Below are 23,386 nucleotides of genomic sequence, written 5' to 3'. Positions count from 1 at the left end.
GACTAATGAGGTTTGACAGCACTGTATATGACTAATGAGGTTTGACAGCACTGTATATGACTAATGAGGTTTGACAGCACTGTATATGACTAATGAGGTTTGACAGCACTGTATATGACTAATGAGGTTTGACAGCACTGTATATGACTAATGAGGTTTGACAGCACTGTATATGACTAATGAGGTTTGACACTAGGTAAGAAGGTTGGGTTGTTGTCTCCTTTAGAATATCCAACTCCTTTACATCTTGTGATTACAGGCTTTTCAATCAGTCACATGATTACAGCTGGATGTGCAGCTGTAATCATGCTTTATCCTGTTCCTTTGTTATAGGCTATTTAAATCAAACAAAATGGTGCCATTGGTTGATTAACTGATGTTCAAAGAATGTATTGATCTTCTCCCGATTGACTCTTGAGTATCTCTGCCAGGGAGAGCCTCTGTGATGGTGACTGATGACAGCAGTAAGGGTTAGGGTTCATATTGATCAACTGATTGATTGATTAAAGTGATGGACTTTGTTTTTCTCTTCCTGTTTCAGTGAGCAGAGTATCTACCAGGCGAGAGCCTCCGTCATGGTGTATGATGACAGGGTTAGGGTTATGACTTGATAGACCAACCGACAGATCAATCGATTGATTGATTAAATTATGAACTAATAGTTTCTCTCTTCCTGTTTCAGTGAGCAGAGTATCTGCCAGGCGCGAGCTTCTGTCATGGTGTATGATGACAGCAGTAAGAAGTGGGTTCCCATTAAGCCAGGCCAGCAGGGCTTCAGCCGCATCAACATCTACCACAACACTGCCAACAACACCTTCCGCGTGGTGGGAGTCAAACTACAGGACCAGCAGGTAGAGGTACACACACACACACACACACACACACACACACACACACACACACACACACACACACACACACACACACACACACACACACACACACACACACACACACACACACACACACACACACACACACACACATTGATCTGAAATGGCCTTGAAAGTAACCATTGACTCGCTCCATCTCTTACCTTCAGGTGGTGATCAACTACTCCATAGTGAAGGGGCTGAAGTATAACCAGGCCACGCCCACCTTCCACCAGTGGCGTGATGCCCGCCAGGTCTACGGACTCAACTTTGCCAGCAAGGAGGAAGCCACCACATTCTCCAATGCCATGCTGTTCGCTCTCAATGTCCTCAGCACTCAGGACGGAGGTGAGAGAGAGAGAGTGTGTGAGGGAGGGAGGTGGGGTGGGGTGGGTGTGTGAGGGAGGTGGGGTGAGTGTATGAGGGAAGTGGGGTGGGTGTGTGAGGGAGGTGGGGTGTGTGTGTGTGTGAGGGAGGTGGGGTGTGTGTGTGAGGGAGGTGGGGTGGGGTGTATTTGTGAGACTATTGTTTTAATTAGAATAAGGTTACATTTAGACGGCTTGCATTTTGGACACCGTGTACATTTAAAATAGACTACTAGTGAATTTGCCAGCTTGCAGGTGGCTGATGAGATGTGATCTTTTTAAAACGTTAATGTGCTAACGAGATAAATCTCATGCAGCTTGACACTGACAGACGGAGCATCTTAGGTCACCAGAGACCAGATTAACACTACTAATGAAGCCGTTTGGCACACACACACACACACACACACACACACACACACACACACACACACACACACACACACACACACACACACACACACTAACACAAACACCGGTTAAACCTTATGGGTCTCCCAACACACTGGGCCAAGTCAGTCAGTCTCTTTGTGTAATTGGCTGAGTCATGTCCAGTGTGTGTGTGTGCACATGCTTGCATGCTTGTGTGTTGGTGTGTGTGTTTATGAGTGTGTGTGTGTGTGTGTGTGTGGACAGGGTTAGTGTATGTACAGCTCCTGGGGAGGAGGGTAGTAATAGGTGTTTAGTAATAGGGCGACGGGGGGGGGGGGGGGGGCAAAAACAGGCAGATTGGGGGGGCCTGACCAAATATAAACAACATGAGAAAGCCCTATATAAAGTCAATTCCATTTCCTTATGACCAGGAGGGAAAGGGAGCCTGTCATGCTCGGTGGGGTCAATTCCATTTCATTATAACCAGGAGGGAAAGGGAGCCTGTCATGCTCGGTGGGGTCAATTCCATTTCATTATAACCAGGAGGGAAAGGGAGCCTGTCATGCTCGGTGGGGTCAATTCCATTTCATTATAACCAGGAGGGAAAGGGAGCCTGTCATGCTCGGTGGGGTCAATTCCATTTCATTATGACCAGGAGGGAAAGGGAGCCTGTCATGCTCGGTGGGGCCAATTCCATTTCATTATGACCAGGAGGGAAAGGGAGCCTGTCATGCTCGGTGGGGCCAATTCCATTTCATTATAACCAGGAGGGAAAGGGAGCCTGTCATGCTCGGTGGGGCCAATTCCATTTCATTATGACCAGGAGGGAAAGGGAGCCTGTCATGCTCGGTGGGGTCAATTCCATTTCATTATAACCAGGAGGGAAAGGGAGCCTGTCATGCTCGGTGGGGTCAATTCCATTTCATTATGACCAGGAGGGAAAGGGAGCCTGTCATGCTCGGTGGGGTCAATTCCATTTCATTATAACCAGGAGGGAAAGGGAGCCTGTCATGCTCGGTGGGGTCAATTCCATTTCATTATGACCAGGAGGGAAAGGGAGCCTGTCATGCTCGGTGGGGTCAATTCCATTTCATTATAACCAGGAGGGAAAGGGAGCCTGTCATGCTCGGTGGGGCAAATTCCATTTCATTATGACCAGGAGGGAAAGGGAGCCTGTCATGCTCGGTGGGGCCAATTCCATTTCATTATGACCAGGAGGGAAAGGGAGCCTGTCATGCTCGGTGGGGTCAATTCCATTTCATTATAACCAGGAGGGAAAGGGAGCCTGTCATGCTCGGTGGGGCCAATTCCATTTCATTATAACCAGGAGGGAAAGGGAGCCTGTCATGCTCGGTGGGGCCAATTCCATTTCATTATGACCAGGAGGGAAAGGGAGCCTGTCATGCTCGGTGGGGTCAATTCCATTTCATTATAACCAGGAGGGAAAGGGAGCCTGTCATGCTCGGTGGGGCCAATTCCATTTCATTATGACCAGGAGGGAAAGGGAGCCTGTCATGCTCGGTGGGGCCAATTCCATTTCATTATAACCAGGAGGGAAAGGGAGCCTGTCATGCTCGGTGGGGTCAATTCCATTTCATTATAACCAGGAGGGAAAGGGAGCCTGTCATGCTCGGTGGGGTCAATTCCATTTCATTATAACCAGGAGGGAAAGGGAGCCTGTCATGCTCGGTGGGGCCAATTCCATTTCATTATAACCAGGAGGGAAAGGGAGCCTGTCATGCTCGGTGGGGCCAATTCCATTTCATTATAACCAGGAGGGAAAGGGAGCCTGTCATGCTCGGTGGGGCCAATTCCATTTCATTATAACCAGGAGGGAAAGGGAGCCTGTCATGCTCGGTGGGGTCAATTCCATTTCATTTCAGTCAAACTGAGGTTAGAACAGGTGGCACTTACTATCAATGATTCTGATTGGAATTTTAATTCACTTTGACTGAATGCCCTGAATTGAAATTGTGGATATTAACCCTAAAATGGCGACAGGTCAGGAGGTGATCTACTATGTCGTGGATAATGCAGGGGAATCAGAGTATTGGGGCTCTCTGTCTGTCGGTCCACATTTACTGTCCTGTCATTCTGTTCGATTTTATCCTCAAACCAACCTCATAGTTCTCTCTATGTTCACCTACTTATCTCTCTCATTCTATGTTCACCCACAGAATATTTTCTCTCTCACTCTCTCTTCAATCACAGCAGGTTCGCCCAGTCATTACAGTAACAGTGGAGTCCTCTCTTCCCAGTCATTACAGTAACAGTGGAGTCCTCTCTTCCCAGTCATTACAGTAACGGTGGAGTCCTCTCTTCCCAGTCATTACAGTAACAATAGAGTCCTCTCTTCCCAGTCATTACAGTAACGGTGGAGTCCTCTCTTCCCAGTCATTACAGTAACAATAGAGTCCTCTCTTCCCAGTCATTACAGTAACAATAGAGTCCTCTCTTCCCAGTTATTACAGTAACAGTGGAGTCCTCTCTTCCCAGTCATTACAGTAACGGTGGAGTCCTCTCTTCCCAGTCATTACAGTAACAATAGAGTCCTCTCTTCCCAGTTATTACAGTAACAGTGGAGTCCTCTCTTCCCAGTCATTACAGTAACAATAGAATCCTCTCTTACCAGTCATTACAGTAACAATAGAGTCCTCTCTTCCCAGTCATTACAGTAACGGTGGAGTCCTCTCTTCCCAGTCATTACAGTAACAATAGAGTCCTCTCTTCCCAGTTATTACAGTAACAGTGGAGTCCTCTCTTCCCAGTTATTACAGTAACAATAGAATCCTCTCTTACCAGTCATTACAGTAACAATAGAGTCCTCTCTTCCCAGTCATTACAGGAACATTGGAGTCCTCTTCCCAGTCATTACAGTAACAGTGGAGTCCTCTCTTCCCAGTCATTACAGTAACAATAGAGTCCTCTCTTCCCAGTCATTACAGTAGCAGTGGAGTCCTCTCTTCCCAGTCATTACAGTAACAATAGAATCCTCTCTTACCAGTCATTACAGTAACAATAGAGTCCTCTCTTCCCAGTCATTACAGGAACATTGGAGTCCTCTTCCCAGTCATTACAGTAACAGTGGAGTCCTCTCTTCCCAGTCAGTACAGTAACAATAGAGTCCTCTCTTCCCAGTCATTACAGGAACATTGGAGTCCTCTTCCCAGTCATTACAGTAACAGTGGAGTCCTCTCTTCCCAGTTATTACAGGAACATTGGAGTCCTCTTCCCAGTCATTACAGTAACAATAGAGTACTCTCTTCCCAGTCATAACAGGAACATTGGAGTCCTCTTCCCAGTCATTACAGTAACAATAGAGTCCTCTCTTCCCAGTCATTACAGTAACAGTGGAGTCCCCTCTTCCCAGTCATTACAGTAATGGTGGAGTCCTCTCTTACCAGTCATTACAGTAACAGTGGAGTCCTCTCTTCCCAGTCATTACAGTAACAATAGAGTCCTTTCTTCCCAGTTATTACAGTAACAGTGGAGTCCTCTCTTCCCAGTCATTACAGTAACAGTAGAGTCCTCTCTTCACAGTCATTACAGTAACAATAGAGTCCTCTCTTCCCAGTCATTACAGTAACAGTGGAGTCCTCTCTTCCCAGTTATTACAGTAATGGTGGAGTCCTCTCTTACCAGTCATTACAGTAACAGTGGAGTCCTCTCTTCCCAGTCATTACAGTAACAATAGAGTCCTCTCTTCCCAGTCATTACAGTAACAGTAGAGTCCTCTCTTCCCAGTTATTACAGTAGCAGTGGAGTCCTCTCTTCCCAGTCATTACAGTAACAATAGAGTCCTCTCTTCCCAGTCATTACAGTAACAATAGAGTCCTCTCTTCCCAGTCATTACAGTAACAGTGGAGTCCTCTCTTCCCAGTCATTACAGTAACAATAGAGTCCTCTCTTCCCAGTCATTACAGTAGCAGTAGAGTCCTCTCTTCCCAGTCATTACAGTAACAGTGGAGTCCCCTCTTCCCAGTTATTACAGTAACAGTGGAGTCCCCTCTTCCCAGTTATTACAGTAACAGTGGAGTCCCCTCTTCCCAGTTATTACAGTAACAATAGAGTCCTCTCTTCCCAGTCATTACAGTAGCAGTAGAGTCCTCTCTTCCCAGTCATTACAGTAACAGTGGAGTCCCCTCTTCCCAGTTATTACAGTAACAGTGGAGTCCCCTCTTCCCAGTTATTACAGTAACAGTGGAGTCCCCTCTTCCCAGTTATTACAGTAGCAGTGGAGTCCCCTCTTCCCAGTTATTACAGTAGCAGTGGAGTCCTCTCTTCCCAGTCATTTCAGTAGCAGTGTGTTAATTTTGTTTTCCCCATCTTCACTCTCCTCTTTTAATTAAAATGTAAAATGAGTCATTGAATAGTTCTCCCCAGGGCCCATTCTTCCAGTTCTGTTCTTTTTATCTGACTAATAAACACGCACAGACCGCACGCACAACTCCAATCACAGAAACACGTCACACACTGCATATGGGAAAATCTCAGAGGTCCACACACACACACACACACACACACACACACACACACACACACACACACACACACACACACACACACACACACACACACACACACACACACACCGCTTGAGGTGACTGCGGCAGAGATCAAATTAACAGTGTGTGTGTGTTTGCTTAGCAGATGCCATGATGTCAAGGGATAGACACCCTCTCTTCTGCAGTGCTTGTTAATGCTTATACAAACACACAGACACACACACACTCACACAATTCACACACACTATGATGAAAAGGAAACATGCGATAGGCTGTTGAAGTGCCATTTCGTTTAAGCTTGTATGAAGTGGCAATATACCACTGACTGAACTGCCAAAGAGCAGGTCCTACACTCAATCCAAATGGACCCATGTCCCCTGTGATGAGGTCTAAGAGGATTAGATAGCTGTGCTGTAAGGAATATGGTAATAGCCATATTGGTTACACCTATTCAAACCTCTTCCATCAATACAAGTGTTGATGGAGTAGGCCGGGGTGTAGGGATTAGGTTTCAGTGTAGTGTTTAGGGTGTAGGGGTTGATTTGGAATTGGGCCTGAGCTTCATAGCACCTCACCTTACCACTCCTCACTATTCCTCACGTCTGCTCCCTGGTGTTCTGGAGGCCTGGGGCCTCATTTATCAAAGGTGCGTATCTCTGCGCAAATCTTAGACCATGCGTACGCTCAACTTCTAGTGGTTGATCAACTGTATTGGAAGCAAATATTGTTATTTTGGGGGAAATGGATGTGTTTGAATCCCGGGAATTATAATAATGGTAGGCTAATAAAAATTTGAATCGTGGGTCTAATGATTAAACAGATGCATTTGCCATTGATTAGGAGATCGCATAGCATCATGTCACCGAATAAATGTATTTTGTTTTTATTACATAGGCCTAAATCAATGTCATATTGCTTGTCTCTCCTTTTCTGACATGACTGGTAAATAGACTTGTAGCCTGTGTCAGTATGGGTAGGCTACAGTATTACTGTGCAATAGGAGCTGGACATAATAACATGTTTAAGGAGATAGAAAGACAATCATGCATTGATAAACAAAATATTGAACAACAATTCATCTTTTGCAGAGAATTGCGGGCTGTAGGCAGCATTTACTTTTAAATTGTTGAATAGACAATCTTTCAGAATGTGCTGGCAGTGTTTAGCAGCTATAGGCGACATGCATTTTAAGTTGGAAAAGTAGCTGAAAAAGATGAAAACATTCTGCCCACACCTTCTTTTAGAAACGGACATGGCCCAGTTCCAACATTTCCAAATCATGGCCTACAGCAAATGAGGGTGTTTTTGTTAGCATAAAAGGTGAATGGAGGGCGTTTTCCAGGCTGGGTTGTAGCGCTCCTTAACCAGTGCACAAATATAATATGGCTCAGACTTATCAATGAAAACATTAGGCATGCAAATCCTAGAATCTCCACGTATGCCAGAATTTAGTAAGACATTTGCGCACAGTTGACAAATGAGGCCCCCTTCCTGATCTCAATGACCCCTGGTGTAGACAGCCTTCCTGATCTCAATGACCCCTGGTGTTCTGGAGGCCTGGTGTAGACAGCCTTCCTGATCTCAGTGACGCCTGGTGTAGACAGCTTCCTTGATCTCAATGACCCCTGGTGTAGACAGCCTTCCTGATCTCAATGACCCCTGGTGTTCTGGAGGCCTGGTGTAGACAGCCTTCCTGATCTCAGTGACGCCTGGTGTAGACAGCTTCCTTGATCTCAATGACCCCTGGTGTAGACAGCCTCCCTGATCTCAATGACCCCTGGTGTAGACAGCTTCCTTGATCTCAATGACCCCTGGTGTAGACAGCCTCCCTGATCTCAATGACCCCTGGTGTAGACAGCTTCCTTGATCTCAATGACCCCTGGTGTAGACAGCCTTCCTGATCTCAATGACCCCTGGTGTTCTGGAGGCCTGGTGTAGACAGCCTTCCTGATCTCAGTGACGCCTGGTGTAGACAGCTTCCTTGATCTCAATGACCCCTGGTGTAGACAGCCTTCCTGATCTCAATGACCCCTGGTGTTCTGGAGGCCTGGTGTAGACAGCCTTCCTGATCTCAGTGACGCCTGGTGTAGACAGCTTCCTTGATCTCAATGACCCCTGGTGTAGACAGCCTCCCTGATCTCAATGACCCCTGGTGTAGACAGCTTCCTTGATCTCAATGACCCCTGGTGTAGACAGCCTCCCTGATCTCAATGACCCCTGGTGTAGACAGCTTCCTTGATCTCAATGACCCCTGGTGTAGACAGCCTCCCTGATCTCAATGACCCCTGGTGTAGACAGTCTTCCTGATCTCAATGACCCCTGGTGTAGACAGCCTCCCTGATCTCAATGACCCCTGGTGTTCTGGATGTCTATGGATCCACCCAGCCAGTCTCTCTGTCTTCAGTCTTCTGGAAGCTTGTTATAGATTAACTACCCTGCACTTTCCTGCTGCTGCTTAGTGGTGTAGGTTACTGGGGATGACACTGGAGACGAGGGGGAAGTATGGGTGAGGCAGAGGGGAGGTATCTGGACAGGTGAGATAGACAGAGGAGGAGGAGATGGAGGAGAGAGGGCGAGCTATGGTGAACAGAGAGTGGGTCTGCCAGTGCTTCTGTGTCTGCCACAGCCGATTCTTCCTCTTTAATATGTCCTGTAGGTACTACTGCTGGCTATCTCTCACACTCTCACTGGATTGTCTGTGTGTGTGTCTGTGTTATAATCATGCCATAGAATGTATGTGTGATGTGTATATATGTGTTTAAATCGTGGCATGGTTTGACAGAGAGAGAGAGAGAGAGAGAGAGGCATGTTCTGGGGTGACTGAGTTTTGTGGATATTAGTAGTTTGTGGACATTCATTTAATTTTGATTGGGTTTGGGGTGTGTGTGTGTGCGTGTGTGCGTGTGATTGTTGTGTATGTTTGGTGTTGTCTAAGGCTGTTGTAGATATAGTTGGTGATGTTGTTGTTATGTGAGTACTGAAGGACATGTTGGGTTCTTGTGGATACAGGAGGTTATGTCTGTAGTGTTTGGCTGTTGTGAATACTGGGGGTTATGTCTGTAGTGTTTGGCTGTTGTGAATACTGGGGGTTATGTCTGTAGTGTTTGGCTGTTGTGAATACTGGGGGTTATGTCTGTAGTGTTTGGCTGTTGTGAATACTGGGGGTTATGTCTGTAGTGTTTGGCTGTTGTGAATACTGGGGGTTATGTCTGTAGTGTTTGGCTGTTGTGAATACTGGGGGTTATGTCTGTAGTGTTTGGCTGTTGTGAATACTGGGGATTATGTCTGTAGTGTTTGGCTGTTGTGAATACTGGGGGTTATGTCTGTAGTGTTTGGCTGTTGTGAATACTGGGGGTTATGTCTGTAGTGTTTGGCTGTTGTGAATACTGGGGGTTATGTCTGTAGTGTTTGGCTGTTGTGAATACTGGGGGTTATGTCTGTAGTGTTTGGCTGTTGTGAATACTGGGGGTTATGTCTGTAGTGTTTGGCTGTTGTGAATACTGGGGGTTATGTCTGTAGTGTTTGGCTGTTGTGAATACTGGGGGTTATGTGTGTAGTGTTTGGCTGTTGTGAATACTGGGGGTTATGTCTGTAGTGTTTGGCTGTTGTGAATACTGGGGGTTATGTGTGTAGTGTTTGGCTGTTGTGAATACTGGGGGTTATGTCTGTAGTGTTTGGCTGTTGTGAATACTGGGGGTTATGTCTGTAGTGTTTGGCTGTTGTGAATACTGGGGGTTATGTGTGTAGTGTTTGGCTGTTGTGAACACAGGAGGTTATGTGTGTAGTGTTTGGCTGTTGTGAATACTGGGGGTTATGTCTGTAGTGTATGGCTGTTGTGAATACTGGAGGTTATCTGTGTAGTGTTTGGCTGTTGTGAATACTGGGGGTTATGTCTGTAGTGTTTGGCTGTTGTGAATACTGGGGGTTATGTCTGTAGTGTTTGGCTGTTGTGAATACTGGGGGTTATGTGTGTAGTGTTTGGCTGTTGTGAACACAGGAGGTTATCTGTGTAGTGTTTGGCTGTTGTGAATACTGGGGGTTATGTCTGTAGTGTTTGGCTGTTGTGAATACTGGGGGTTATGTCTGTAGTGTTTGGCTGTTGTGAATACTGGGGGTTATGTGTGTAGTGTTTGGATGTTGTGAATACTGGGGGTTATGTGTGTGTGTGTGTGTGTGTGTGTGTGTGTGTGTGTGTGTGTGTGTGTGTGTGTGTGTGTGTGTGTGTGTGTGTGTGTGTGTGTGTGTGTGTGTGTGTGTGTGTGTGTGTGTGTGTGTGTGTGTGTGTGTGTGTGTGTGTGATTAATAACTCATTTATAAGAGATGCTGTAGCAGTATGGAGACTCTGTCTGGTCAGTAGCAGTATGTAGCAGTATGGAGACTCTGTCTGGCCAGTAGCAGTATGGAGACTCTGTCTGGCCAGTAGCAGTATGTAGCAGTATGGAGACTCTGTCTGGCCAGTAGCAGTATGTAGCAGTATGGAGACTCTGTCTGGTCAGTAGCAGTATGTAGCAGTATGGAGACTCTGTCTGGCCAGTAGCAGTATGTAGCAGTATGGAGACTCTGTCTGGCCAGTAGCAGTATGTAGCAGTATGGAGACTCTGTCTGGCCAGTAGCAGTATGTAGCAGTATGGAGACTCTGTCTGGCCAGTAGCAGTATGTAGCAGTATGGAGACTCTGTCTGGCCAGTAGCAGTATGTAGCAGTATTGAGACTCTGTCTGGTCAGTAGCAGTATGTAGCAGTATGGAGACTCTGTCTGGTCAGTAGCAGTATGGAGACTGTGTCTGGTCAGTAGCAGTATGGAGACTGTGTCTGGTCAGTAGCAGTATGTAGCAGTATGGAGACTGTGTCTGGTCAGTAGCAGTATTTAGCAGTATGGAGACTCTGTCTGGCCAGTAGCAGTATGTAGCAGTATGGAGACTCTGTCTGGTCAGTAGCAGTATCGAGACTGTCTGGTCAGTAGCAGTATGGAGACTCTGTCTGGCCAGTAGCAGTATGTAGCAGTATGGAGACTCTGTCTGGTCAGTAGCAGTATCGAGACTGTCTGGTCAGTAGCAGTATGTAGCAGTATGGAGACTCTGTCTGGCCAGTAGCAATATGTAGCAGTATGGAGACTCTGTCTGGCCAGTAGCAGTATGGAGACTCTGTCTGGTCAGTAGCAGTATGTAGCAGTATGGAGACTGTCTGGCCAGTAGCAGTATGTAGCAGTATGGAGACTCTGTCTGGCCAGTAGCAGTATGTAGCAGTATGGAGACTGTCTGGCCAGTAGCAGTATGTAGCAGTACGGAGACTGTGTCTGGTCAGTAGCAGTATGTAGCAGTATGGAGACTGTGTCTGGTCAGTAGCAGTATGTAGCAGTATGGAGACTCTGTCTGGCCAGTAGCAGTATGTAGCAGTATGGAGATTCTGTCTGGTCAGTAGCAGTATCGAGACTGTCTGGTCAGTAGCAGTATGTAGCAGTATGGAGACTCTGTCTGGCCAGTAGCAGTATGTAGCAGTATGGAGACTCTGTCTGGTCAGTAGCAGTATCGAGACTGTCTGGTCAGTAGCAGTATGTAGCAGTATGGAGACTCTGTCTGGCCAGTAGAAATATGTAGCAGTATGGAGACTCTGTCTGGCCAGTAGCAGTATGGAGACTCTGTCTGGTCAGTAGCAGTATGTAGCAGTATGGAGACTGTCTGGCCAGTAGCAGTATGTAGCAGTATGGAGACTCTGTCTGGCCAGTAGCCGTATGGAGACTCTGTCTGGCCAGTAGCAGTATGTAGCAGTATGGAGACTGTCTGGCCAGTAGCAGTATGTAGCAGTACGGAGACTGTCTGGCCAGTAGCAGTATGTAGCAGTATGGAGACTGTCTGGCCAGTAGCAGTATGTAGCAGTATGGAGACTCTGTCTGGCCAGTAGCAGTATGTAGCAGTATGGAGACTCTGTCTGGCCAGTAGCAGTATGTAGCAGTATTGAGACTGTCTGGCCAGTAGCAGTATGTAGCAGTATGGAGACTGTCTGGCCAGTAGCAGTATGTAGCAGTATGGAGACTCTGTCTGGCCAGTAGCAGTATGTAGCAGTATGGAGACTCTGTCTGGCCAGTAGCAGTATGTAGCAGTATGGAGACTGTCTGGCCAGTAGCAGTATGTAGCAGTATGGAGACTCTGTCTTTTTTGTGAGTCAGGTCCCTTTGTTGTTGTGTGTTATTTTTTAACACTGGCTGTAACTGGATAACCAAAGCCATCAACATCCTCTCTGACCTGTCCCTGATCTCTTTGGAGACACTTCTGACAGTAGTGAACAATATAAGAGATTGTAGGGCACAACTGATGTGTCAAACACCAAGCCTCCAGGGCCACAATGTCTGTGTGATGATCCTGTCTGTAGCTTTGGTTCAGGCCCACAACATTCCCAGTCAAACTGGTACCACTCTCTCTCTTTTTGTAAAGTCCCACAGGCAATGCTTGGGCTATGTAACAGGAGTATGTCTGTGACATAAGAGAGAGTGAGTGACAGCTGTGATGCAGGTTGGAGTGGTCTACCTGAGCCTCACCTGTCAGGTGGATAAGAGACACAAACTCGAGTCTGGTGACATTGAGAAGAGAGACCCTTATCCCTCCCGCTCTCTCTCTCTGTCTCTGTCTCTGTCTCTCTCTCTCTCTTCTTCTCTCTGTCTCTGTCTCTCTCTGTCTCCCTCTCTCTCTCTGTCTCTCTCTCTCTCTGTCTCTCTCTCTCTGGTACCAACATAAACAATCAAATCAACCATACAAATAATGGTAACCAATATCTCTGTGTTTTCACCCCTTCCCTCCTTCCCTTCCAGGCCCAGCAGTCCAGCGCCAAGTCCAGAATGGGCCCACTACAGACGAGATGGAGGTGCAGAGAGCAAGGTAAGGCATCAAGGTCATCACACAACATTCACACAACATTTTCCAGAGAGAGAATCACTGCGGATGTTAGCATGGCAAAGACAGGAAAGACATCAGACACAAAATTCACTGAACATCCCTGAAATATTTCCCATCGAGAAGATTAGATCATTAATAACACTATGTTGTCTGTGTGAGTCTGTCATCATAGACTGTACAATATAGAGTGGTCTGTCTGTCACACAGGAGTCAGTTTGCTAGCAGGCAGCAGCGCCCCTGTCCACATGACACCCATCTGTCCTCATCAACCTTTTATTCCTCTCCTCCCTCTGTTCTCTCTCTCTCTCTGTCTCCTTACATGATTAACAGACAGGAGGACGAGAGAGAGGGAGAGAGTAGCAGGGAGAGAGGGAAAGAGAGAGCGTAGCAGAGAGAGAGAGAGTAGCAGAGAGAGAGAGAGTAGCAGAGAGAGAGAGAGAGTGAGAGAGTGTGAGTAGCAGAGAGCAAGAGGGAGAGAGAGAGAGAGAGTAGCAGAGAAAGAGAGGGAGAGAGAGAGTAGCAGAGAGGGAGAGAGAGAGAGAGACAGACAGAGAGAGAAGCAGAGAAAGAGAAGGAGCGATAGAGAGAGTAGCAGAGAGAAAGAGGGAGAGAGAGAATAGCAGAGAGAGAGAGCAAGAGAGAGAGAGAGTAGCAGAGAGAGAGAGAGAGAGTGAGAGCGTGAGAGAGAGAGTATCAGAGAGAGCGAGAGAGTAGTAGAGCGCGAGAGAGAGAGTAGCAGAGAAAGAGAGGGAGAGAGAGTAAAAGAAGGATGGAATGATAGAGGTATAATGACAGCTGAACATGTGAAGTACTAAACCATGGTGGGCAGATTGTGGAGAATAGATGTTAATATCAGATTTGTGCTTGAGATTATGCTCCAGGACTTTATTAAGACTCTTCAGAGAGGTACAGTAACTCAAGCTGTTTCTGGAATCTATTGCTATCTCTAGGCCCTCAGGGAAATACATGACCAGCCAGCCTTTGTAACCTGAGCTATTTCTGCTCCGCTTATCGTTTCATCTCAACTCCAAATGCCAAAGCAGAACAGAATAAATATGATTGTGTGTGTGTGTGTGTGTGTGTGTGTGTGTGTGTGTGTGTGTGTGTGTGTGTGTGTGTGTGTGTGTGTGTGTGTGTGTGTGTGTGTGTGTGTGTGTGTGTGTGTGTGTGTGTGTGTGTGTGCGTGCCTGCGTGCGTGCGTGCGTGCGTGCGTGCGTGTGTGTGTGTGTGAGCGTGTGTGTGTGTGCGTGTGTGAGCGTGTGTGTGTGTGAGCGTGTGTGTGTGTGTGTGTGCGTGGAGCCCCCTCCAGTGGTAACAGTCAGTATAACAGTGTGTATCTCCCAGGCCCGTGGCTGCTGGGTCAGCACATCTTCTCTCCAACAAGACACACAGCTGGAAAATTCCACATCCTCATTGAGCAACAGCTAAATGTGCATTTTAAAGTGAGGTAAGGGGAGGGGCTCTACGCAGGGTTTGCCAGCACAGATATTCTACGGTGTTTGAGTGTGGGGATTTGGGACATAAGAATTTTGCTTGCACACATTAAGGCCATAGACAAGATGAGGGCACAAGCGCCAGTGGGGGAAATCGAGGTCAACGTGTCCGGTGTCCGGAGACACCTGAAACCCCACCTCTTTAAGGAATACCTAGGATAGGATAAAGTAATCCTTCTAACCCCCCCCCCCTTAAAAGAGTTAGATGCACTATTGTAAAGTGGTTGTTCCACTGGATATCATAAGGTGAATGCACCAATTTGTAAGTCGCTCTGGATAAGAGCGTCTGCTAAATGACTTAAATGTAAATGTAAACGTGCTGGGCCTCGTCATGCTACAGATGGTGGTGTAGATGATGCTGGGTCTAGTCATGCTATAGATGGTGGTGTAGATGAGGCTGGGTCTAGTCAGGCTACAGATGGTGGTGTAGATGAGGCTGGGTCTAGTCAGGCTACAGATGGTGGTGTAGATGAGGCTGGGTCTAGTCAGGCTATAGATGGTGGTGTAGATGAGGCTGGGTCTAGTCAGGCTATAGATGGTGGTGTAGATGAGGCTGGGTCTAGTCATGCTATAGATGGTGGTGTAGATGAGGCTGGGTCTAGTCATGCTATAGATGGTGGGGTAGATGAGGCTGGGTCTAGTCAGGCTAGAGATGGTGGTGTAGATGAGGCTGGGTCTAGTCATGCTATAGATGGTGGTGTAGATGAGGCTGGGTCTAGTCAGGCTACAGATGGTGGTGTAGATGAGGCTGGGTCTAGTCATGCTATAGATGGTGGTGTAGATGAGGCTGGGTCTAGTCAGGCTACAGATGGTGGTGTAGATGAGGCTGGGTCTAGTCAGGCTACAGATGGTGGTGTAGATGAGGCTGGGTCTAGTCAGGCTATAGATGGTGGTGTAGATGAGGCTGGGTCTAGTCAGGCTATAGATGGTGGTGTAGATGAGGCTGGGTCTAGTCATGCTATAGATGGTGGTGTAGATGAGGCTGGGTCTAGTCATGCTATAGATGGTGGGGTAGATGAGGCTGGGTCTAGTCAGGCTAGAGATGGTGGTGTAGATGAGGCTGGGTCTAGTCATGCTATAGATGGTGGTGTAGATGAGGCTGGGTCTAGTCATGCTATAGATGGTGGGGTAGATGAGGCTGGGTCTAGTCAGACTTTAGATGGTGGTGTAGATGAGGCTGGGTCTAGTCATGCTATAGATGGTGGGGTAGATGAGGCTGGGTCTAGTCAGACTTTAGATGGTGGTGTAGATGAGGCTGGGTCTAGTCATGCTATAGATGGGGGTGTAGATGAGTCTGGGTCTAGTCAGGCTATGGATGGTGGTGTAGATGAGGCTGGGTCTAGTCAGACTTTAGATGGTGGGGTAGCTGAGGCTGGGTCTAGTCAGGCTATGGATGGTGGTGTAGATGAGGCTGGGTCTAGTCATGCTATAGATGGGGGTGTAGATGAGGCTGGGTCTAGTCAGGCTATGGATGGTGGTGTAGATGAGGCTGGGTCTAGTCAGACTTTAGATGGTGGTGTAGCTGAGGCTGGGTCTAGTCATGCTATAGATGGTGGTGTAGATGAGGCTGGGTCTAGTCATGCTATAGATGGTGGTGTAGATGAGGCTGAGTCTAGTCATGTTATAGATGGTGGTGTAGATGAGGCTGGGTCTAGTCATGCTATAGATGGTGGTGTAGATGAGGCTGGGTCTAGTCAGGCTATGGATGGTGGTGTAGATGAGGCTGGGTCTAGTCAGACTTTAGATGGTGGGGTAGCTGAGGCTGGGTCTAGTCATGCTATAGATGGTGGTGTAGATGAGGCTGAGTCTAGTCATGTTATAGATGGTGGTGTAGATGAGGCTGGGTCTAGTCATGCTATAGATGGTGGTGTAGATGAGGCTGGGTCTAGTCAGGCTATGGATGGTGGTGTAGATGAGGCTGGGTCTAGTCATGCTATAGATGGTGGTGTAGATGAGGCTGAGTCTAGTCATGCTATAGATGGTGGTGTAGATGAGGCTGGGTCTAGTCATGCTATAGATGGTGGTGTAGATGAGGCTGGGTCTAGTCATGCTATAGATGGTGGTGTAGATGAGGCTGGGTCTAGTCAGGCTATAGATGGTGGGGTAGATGAGGCTAGGTCTAGTCAGGCTATAGATGGTGGGGTAGATGAGGCTGGGTCTAGTCATGCTATAGATGGTGGTGTAGATGAGGCTGGGTCTAGTCATGCTATAGATGGTGGTGTAGATGAGGCTGGGTCTAGTCATGCTATAGATGGGGGTGTAGATGAGGCTGGGTCTAGTCAGGCTATGGATGGTGGTGTAGATGAGGCTGGGTCTAGTCAGACTTTAGATGGTGGGGTAGCTGAGGCTGGGTCTAGTCAGGCTATGGATGGTGGTGTAGATGAGGCTGGGTCTAGTCATGCTATAGATGGGGGTGTAGATGAGGCTGGGTCTAGTCAGGCTATGGATGGTGGTGTAGATGAGGCTGGGTCTAGTCAGACTTTAGATGGTGGTGTAGCTGAGGCTGGGTCTAGTCATGCTATAGATGGTGGTGTAGATGAGGCTGGGTCTAGTCATGCTATAGATGGTGGTGTAGATGAGGCTGAGTCTAGTCATGTTATAGATGGTGGTGTAGATGAGGCTGGGTCTAGTCATGCTATAGATGGTGGTGTAGATGAGGCTGGGTCTAGTCAGGCTATGGATGGTGGTGTAGATGAGGCTGGGTCTAGTCAGACTTTAGATGGTGGGGTAGCTGAGGCTGGGTCTAGTCATGCTATAGATGGTGGTGTAGATGAGGCTGAGTCTAGTCATGTTATAGATGGTGGTGTAGATGAGGCTGGGTCTAGTCATGCTATAGATGGTGGTGTAGATGAGGCTGAGTCTAGTCATGCTATAGATGGTGGTGTAGATGAGGCTGGGTCTAGTCATGCTATAGATGGTGGTGTAGATGAGGCTGGGTCTAGTCATTCTATAGATGGTGGTGTAGATGAGGCTGGGTCTAGTCAGGCTATGGATGGTGGTGTAGATGAGGCTGGGTCCAGTCATGCTATAGATGGTGGTGTAGATGAGGCTGAGTCTAGTCATGCTATAGATGGTGGTGTAGATGAGGCTGGGTCTAGTCGTGCTATAGATGGTGGTGTAGATGAGGCTGGGTCTAGTCATGCTATAGATGGTGGTGTAGATGAGGCTGGGTCTAGTCAGACTATAGATGGTGGGGTAGATGAGGCTAGGTCTAGTCAGGCTGTAGATGAGGCTGGGTCTAGTCATGCTATAGATGGTGGTGTAGATGAGGCTGGGTCTAGTCATGCTATAGATGGTGGTGTAGATGAGGCTGGGTCTAGTCAGGCTATGGATGGTGGTGTAGATGAGGCTGGGTCTAGTCAGACTTTAGATGGTGGTGTAGATGAGGCTGGGTCTAGTCATGCTATAGACAGTTCCCGTGTGGCTCAGTTGGTAGAGCATGGCGCTTGCAACGCCAGGGTTGTGGGTTCATTCCCCACGGGGGGACCAGGATGAATATGTATGAACTTTCCAATTTGTAAGTCGCTCTGGATAAGAGCGTCTGCTAAATGACTTAAATGTAAAATGTAAATGTAGATGAGGCTGAGTCTAGTCATGCTATAGATGGTGGTATAGATGAGCCTGGGTCTAGTCATGCTATGGATGGTGGTGTAGATGAGGCTGGATCTAGTCATGCTATAGATGGTGGTATAGATGAGGCTGAGTCTAGTCATGCTATGGATGGTGGGGTAGATGAGGCTGAGTCTAGTCATGTTATAGATGGTGGGGTAGCTGAGGCTGGGTCTAGTCATGTTATAGATGGTGGTATAGATGAGGCTGGGTCTAGTCATGCTATAGATGGTGGTATAGATGAGGCTGGGTCTAGTCAGGCTAGAGATGGTGGTGTAGATGAGGCTGGGTCTAGTCAGGCTAGAGTTGTATGGCCGGGGGGCTGGAGAGTTGTAGGACTGGAAGGCTGGAGAGTTGTAGGGCTGGAGGGCTGGAGAGTTGGAGGGCTGGAGGCCTGGATAGTTGTAGGGCTGTAGGGTTGTAGGGCTGGAGAACAGGAGGACTGGAGGGCTGGAGGGTTGTATGGCTGGGGGGCTGGAGGGCTGGAGAGTTGTATGGCTGGGGGGCTGGAGAACAGGAGGACTGGAGGGCTGGAGAGTTGTATGGCTGGGCGGCTGGAGAGTTGTAGGGCTGGAGAGCTGGAGGGCTGGAGGGCTGGAGAACAGGAGGACTGGAGGGCTGGAGAGTTGTATGGCTGGAGAGTTGTAGGGCTGTAGAGCTGGAGAACTGGAGTGCTGAAGAGTTGTAGGGCTGTAGAGCTGCAGGGCTGGAAGGCTGGAGAGTTGTATGGCTAGGGGGCTGGAGGACTGGAGGGCTGGAGAGTTGTAGGGCTGGGGGGCTGGAGAACAGGAGGACTGGAGAGTTGGAGAGCTGGAGGGCTGGAGAGTTGTAGGGCTGGAGGACTGGAGGGCTGGAGAGTTGTAGGGCTGGAGGACTGGAGGACTGGAAGGCTGGAGAGTTGTAGGGCCGGAGAGCTGGAGAACAGGAGGACTGGAGAGTTGGAGAGCTGGAGGGCTGGAGAGTTGTAGGGCTGGAGGACTGGAGGGCTGGAGAGTTGTAGGGCTGGAGGACTGGAGGACTGGAAGGCTGGAGAGTTGTAGGGCCGGAGAGCTGGAGGGCTGGAGAGTTGTAGGGCTGGAGAGCTGGAGGGCTGGAGAGTTGTATGGCTGGGGGGCTGGAGGGTTGTATGGCTGGGGGACTGGAGGGCTGGAGAGTTGTATGGCTGTAGAGCTGTAGGGCTGGAGAACTGGAGGGCTGGAGAGTTGTAGGGCTGTAGAGCTGGAGAACTGGAGTACTGAAGAGTTGTAGAGCTGCAGGGCTGGAAGGCTGGAGAGTTGTATGGCTAGGGGGCTGGAGGACTGGAGAGCTGGAGAGTTGTAGGGCTGTAGGGCTGGAGAGTTGTAGGGCTTTAGGGCTGGAGAGTTGTAGGGCTGGAGAGCTGTAGGGATGGAGGACTGGAGGGCTGGAGAGTTGTATGGCTGGAGAGCTGTAGAGCTGGAGGGCTGGAGAGTTGTAGGGCTGGAGGACTGGAGGGCTGGATAGTTGTAGGGCTGTAGGCCTGGAGAGTTGTAGGGCTTTAGGGCTGGAGAGTTGTAGGGCTGGAGAGCTGTAGGGATGGAGGACTGGAGGGCTGGAGAGTTGTATGGCTGGAGAGCTGTAGGGCTGGAGAGTTGTATGGCAGGAGGACTGGAGGGCTGGAGAGTTGTATGGCTGGGGGCTGGAGGACTGGAGGGCTGGAGAGTTGTAGGGCTGTAGAGCTGGAGTGCTGGAGAGTTGTAGGGCTGTAGAGCTGTAGTGCTGGAGGACTTGAGTGCTGGAGAGTTGTAGGGCTGTAGAGCTGTAGGGCTGGAAGGCTGGAGAGTTGTATGGCTGGGGGGCTGGAGAGTTGTATGGCTGGGGGGCTGGAGGACTGGAGGGCTGAAGAGTTGTAGGGCTGGAGAGCTGGAGAGTTGTAGGGCTGGAGGGCTGGAGAGTTGTAGGGCTGGGGGGCTGGAGAACAGGAGGACTGGAGGGCTGGAGAGTTGTATGGCAGGGGGGACTGGAGAGTTGGAGGGCTGGAAGACTGGAGGACTGGAGAGTTGTAGGGCTGGAGAGCTGGAGAGTTGTATGGCAGGGGGGACTGGAGAGTTGGAGGGCTGGAAGACTGGAGGACTGGAGAGTTGTAGGGCTGGAGAGCTGGAGAACTGGAGGGCTGGAGAGTTGTAGGGCTGGAGGACTGGAGGGCTGGATAGTTGTAGGGCTGTAGGGCTGGAGAGTTGTAGGGCTGGAGAGCTGTAGGGATGGAGGACTGGAGGGCTGGAGAGTTGTATGGCTGGAGAACAGGAGGACTGGAGATTTGTATGGCTGGGGCTGGCTTGTAGAGTTGGAGGGCTGGAGAGTTGTAGGGCTGTAGTGCTGGAGCGCTGTAGGGCTGGAGAACAGGAGGACTGGAGGGCTGGAGAGTTTTATGGCCGGAGGGCTGGAGAGTTACAGAGCTGGAGGGCTGGAGAGTTGTAGGGCTGGGGCACTGGAGAACAGGAGGACTGGAGGGCTGGAGAGTTGTATGGCACGGGGGGCTGGAGGACTGGAGAGTTGTAGGTCTGGAGGGCTGGAGAACAGGAGGACTGGAGGGCTGGAGGACTGTAGTGCTGGAGAGTTGTAGGGCTCTAGAGCTGTAGGGCTGGAGGACCGGAGAGTTGGGGGGCTGGAGGGCTGGAGAGTTGTATGGCTGGGGGGCTGGAGGACTGGAGGGTTGGAGAGTTGGAGGACTGGGGGGCTGGAGGGCTGGAGAATTGTATGGGTGGGGGGGCTGGAGGGCCGGAGAGTTGTAGGGCTGGGAAGCTGGAGGGCTGGAGGACTGGAGGGCTGGAGATGTGTATGGCTGGAGAACAGGAGGACTGGAGGGCTAGAGAGTTGTAGGGCTGGGGAGCTGGAGGGCTGGAGGACTGGAGGGCTGGAGATGTGTATGGCTGGAGATCAGGAGGACTGGGGGGCTGGAGGACTGGAGGGCTGGAGAGTTGTAGGGCTGGAGCGCTGTAGGGCTGGAGAGCTGTAGGGCTGGAGAACAGGAGGACTGGAGGGCTGGAGAGTTGTGTGGCTGGGGGGCTGGAGGACTGGAGAGTTGTAGGGCTGGGGCCTGTAGAACAGGATGACTGGAGGGATGGAGAGTTGTATTGCATGGGGGGCTTGAGGACTGGAGAGTTGTAGGGCTGGAGGACTGGAGGGCTGGAGAGTTGTTGGGCTGGAGAGCTGGAGAGTTGTAGGGCTGGAGGACTGTAGTGCTGGAGAGATGTAGGGCTCTAGTGCTGTAGGGCTGGAGGACCGGAGAGTTGGGGGGCTGGAGAGTTGTATGGCTGGGGGGCTGGAAGGCTGGAGAGTTGTATGGCCGGGGGGCTGGAGGGCTGGAGAGTTGGAGGACTGGGGGGATGGAGGACTGGAGGGCTGGAGAGTTATAGGGCTGGGAGGCTGGAGGACTGGAGGGCTGGAGAGTTGTATGGCCGGGGGGCTGGAGAGTTGTAGGGCTGAGGGCTGGAGGACTGGAGGGCTGGAGAGTTGTAGGGCCGGGGGGCTGGAGTGCTGGAGAGTTGGAGGACTGGGGGGATGGAGGACTGGAGGGCTGGAGAGTTGTAGGGCTGGGGGGCTGGAGGACTGGAGGGCTGGAGAGTTGTAGGGCTGGAGAGCTGGAGGGCTGGAGAGTTGGGGGGCTGGAGGACTGGAGGGCTGATGAGTTGGGGGGCTGGAGGACTGAAGGGCTGGAGAACAGGAGAACTGGAGGGCTGGAGAGTTGTAGGGCTGGAGGACTGGAGAGCTGGGGGGCTGTAGAGTTGTAGGGCTGTGGGACTGGAGAGCTGGGGGGCTGTAGAGTTGTAGGGTTGGGGGACTGGAGGGTTGGAGGGCTGGAGAGTTGGAGGGCTGGAGAGTTGGAGGGCTGGAGGGTTGGAGGGCTGAAGGACTGGAGGTTTGGAGGGCTGGAGGGTTGGAGGGTTTGAGAACTGGAGGGTTGGAGGGCTGGATGGATGAAGGGTTGAATGGTTTGAAACTGGAGGGTTGGAGAGCTGGAAAACTGGAGGGTTGTAGGCTGGCTGACTGTGGTATATACTTATACAATTGAAATACTGTTATCTATGTGACTCACCTGACTGTGTGTCATAATGTCCCTGCTTTATTTGGCAATAAGGCTCTAAGGTTTTCTGTGTGCCTGTCTGACTGTGCTATGACCGTCATATAATGGAGGTGGGCTGACTGACTGTGTGTCTTGTCTCTCTAGACAGGTTATGGAGCAGCAGCAGAAGCAGGCACACATGGAGAGGGAACGACGATCCTCGAACCCAGGTGAGAAAATGCTGAACTCAACTGAACAATTACATACTTTTTTGTAACCTTTACATTTTTTAAGTACATTTTGAAAAAATGTAAGGTCGTCTTTACATTTTGTCTCTAGTGCCTGATTTAAACGCATATTCGCTTTCAAATCAGACACTGCTGCACTTCCACCTAAGACTTACCCCACATCAATGTGTTACCAGTGTTTTAAGTTAAATGTCATGTGACACTATAAAGAAAGTCTTCTGACCTCTTTAACTCTCCCTCTCTGAATTTCATCAGGTTCTCCTTTCCAAGGCCATCCTGGTGTGCTTTCTGTAGCCCCCCCAGCTCCCATGCCTCCCCCCATGTCCATGGGTTGTGGCCCTCCCTCTTTAGGTGGAGGCCCCCCCTCCCTGGGTGCCCCTATGCCTCCTCCCCCTCCTGGCCCACCTCCCCCCTCGGCAGGTGCTCCCCCGCTCCCCCTGCCTCCGCCGCTGCCCATGGTTGGAGGCGGACAGGGTGAAGAGGCTCCCGCCCCGACGGGACTCGCCGCCATGATCGCTGGAGCCAAACTGCGCCGTGTCAATAGAGTAAGATGCCAATCAAACCTATCACAATTTAACATAACATATAACATAACTATACTGTGATCTACAGTATAGATACAGACAATCTATTGAGACCACCATAGACATTGGAATGTAAGAGCCTCCTATGTGGGTTTGTAAAGACGTAATGAGTTTCATAGTAGTGACGATATGGCAAAGGAAAACATACTGCGTGTGTATAGCAATAGTCTAAAACAGTGGTCACCAACCGGTCCATCTTCAAGGCATTCCTAGTCAATCACCAAACATTTCTGTAGAAAAGACTGCGATAAAGGCTGTGATAAAGACTGCGATAAAGACTGCGATAAAGGCTGCGATAAAGGCTGCGATAAAGACTGCGATAAAGGCTGCGATAAAGCCTGCCATAAAGCCTGCGATAAAGACTGCAATAAAGGCTGCGATAAAGGCTGCGATAAAGACTGCGATAAAGGCTGCGATAAAGACTGCGAT

The 23,386-nt window shown here is 49.6% G+C and overlaps 1 protein-coding gene across 5 annotated transcripts in view; it reads left to right on the top strand.

Annotated features, from left to right (window-relative positions):
- LOC139582690 (ena/VASP-like protein) overlaps positions 1–23,386 on the top strand; it is a 128,151-nt gene that overhangs the window by 85,791 nt on the left and 18,974 nt on the right. For 3 of the 5 annotated variants that reach the window (XM_071412914.1, XM_071412911.1, XM_071412912.1), the window contains exons 2-6: positions 683–857; positions 1,043–1,220; positions 12,918–12,984; positions 22,291–22,355; positions 22,629–22,918. In XM_071412914.1, coding sequence (XP_071269015.1) covers positions 683–857; positions 1,043–1,220; positions 12,918–12,984; positions 22,291–22,355; positions 22,629–22,918 — 775 coding nt within the window. The remainder of the gene's footprint in view (positions 1–682; positions 858–1,042; positions 1,221–12,917; positions 12,985–22,290; positions 22,356–22,628; positions 22,919–23,386) is intronic. The other 2 variants (XM_071412913.1, XM_071412916.1) reach the window with 1 other exon arrangement.

The sequence above is a fragment of the Salvelinus alpinus genome, chromosome 8, assembly GCF_045679555.1.
Source record: "Salvelinus alpinus chromosome 8, SLU_Salpinus.1, whole genome shotgun sequence".
Classification (NCBI taxonomy): Eukaryota; Metazoa; Chordata; class Actinopteri; order Salmoniformes; family Salmonidae; genus Salvelinus; species Salvelinus alpinus.
Note: the sequence above shows the minus strand (reverse complement) of the source record. Positions and strands in the feature narration are given on the sequence as shown.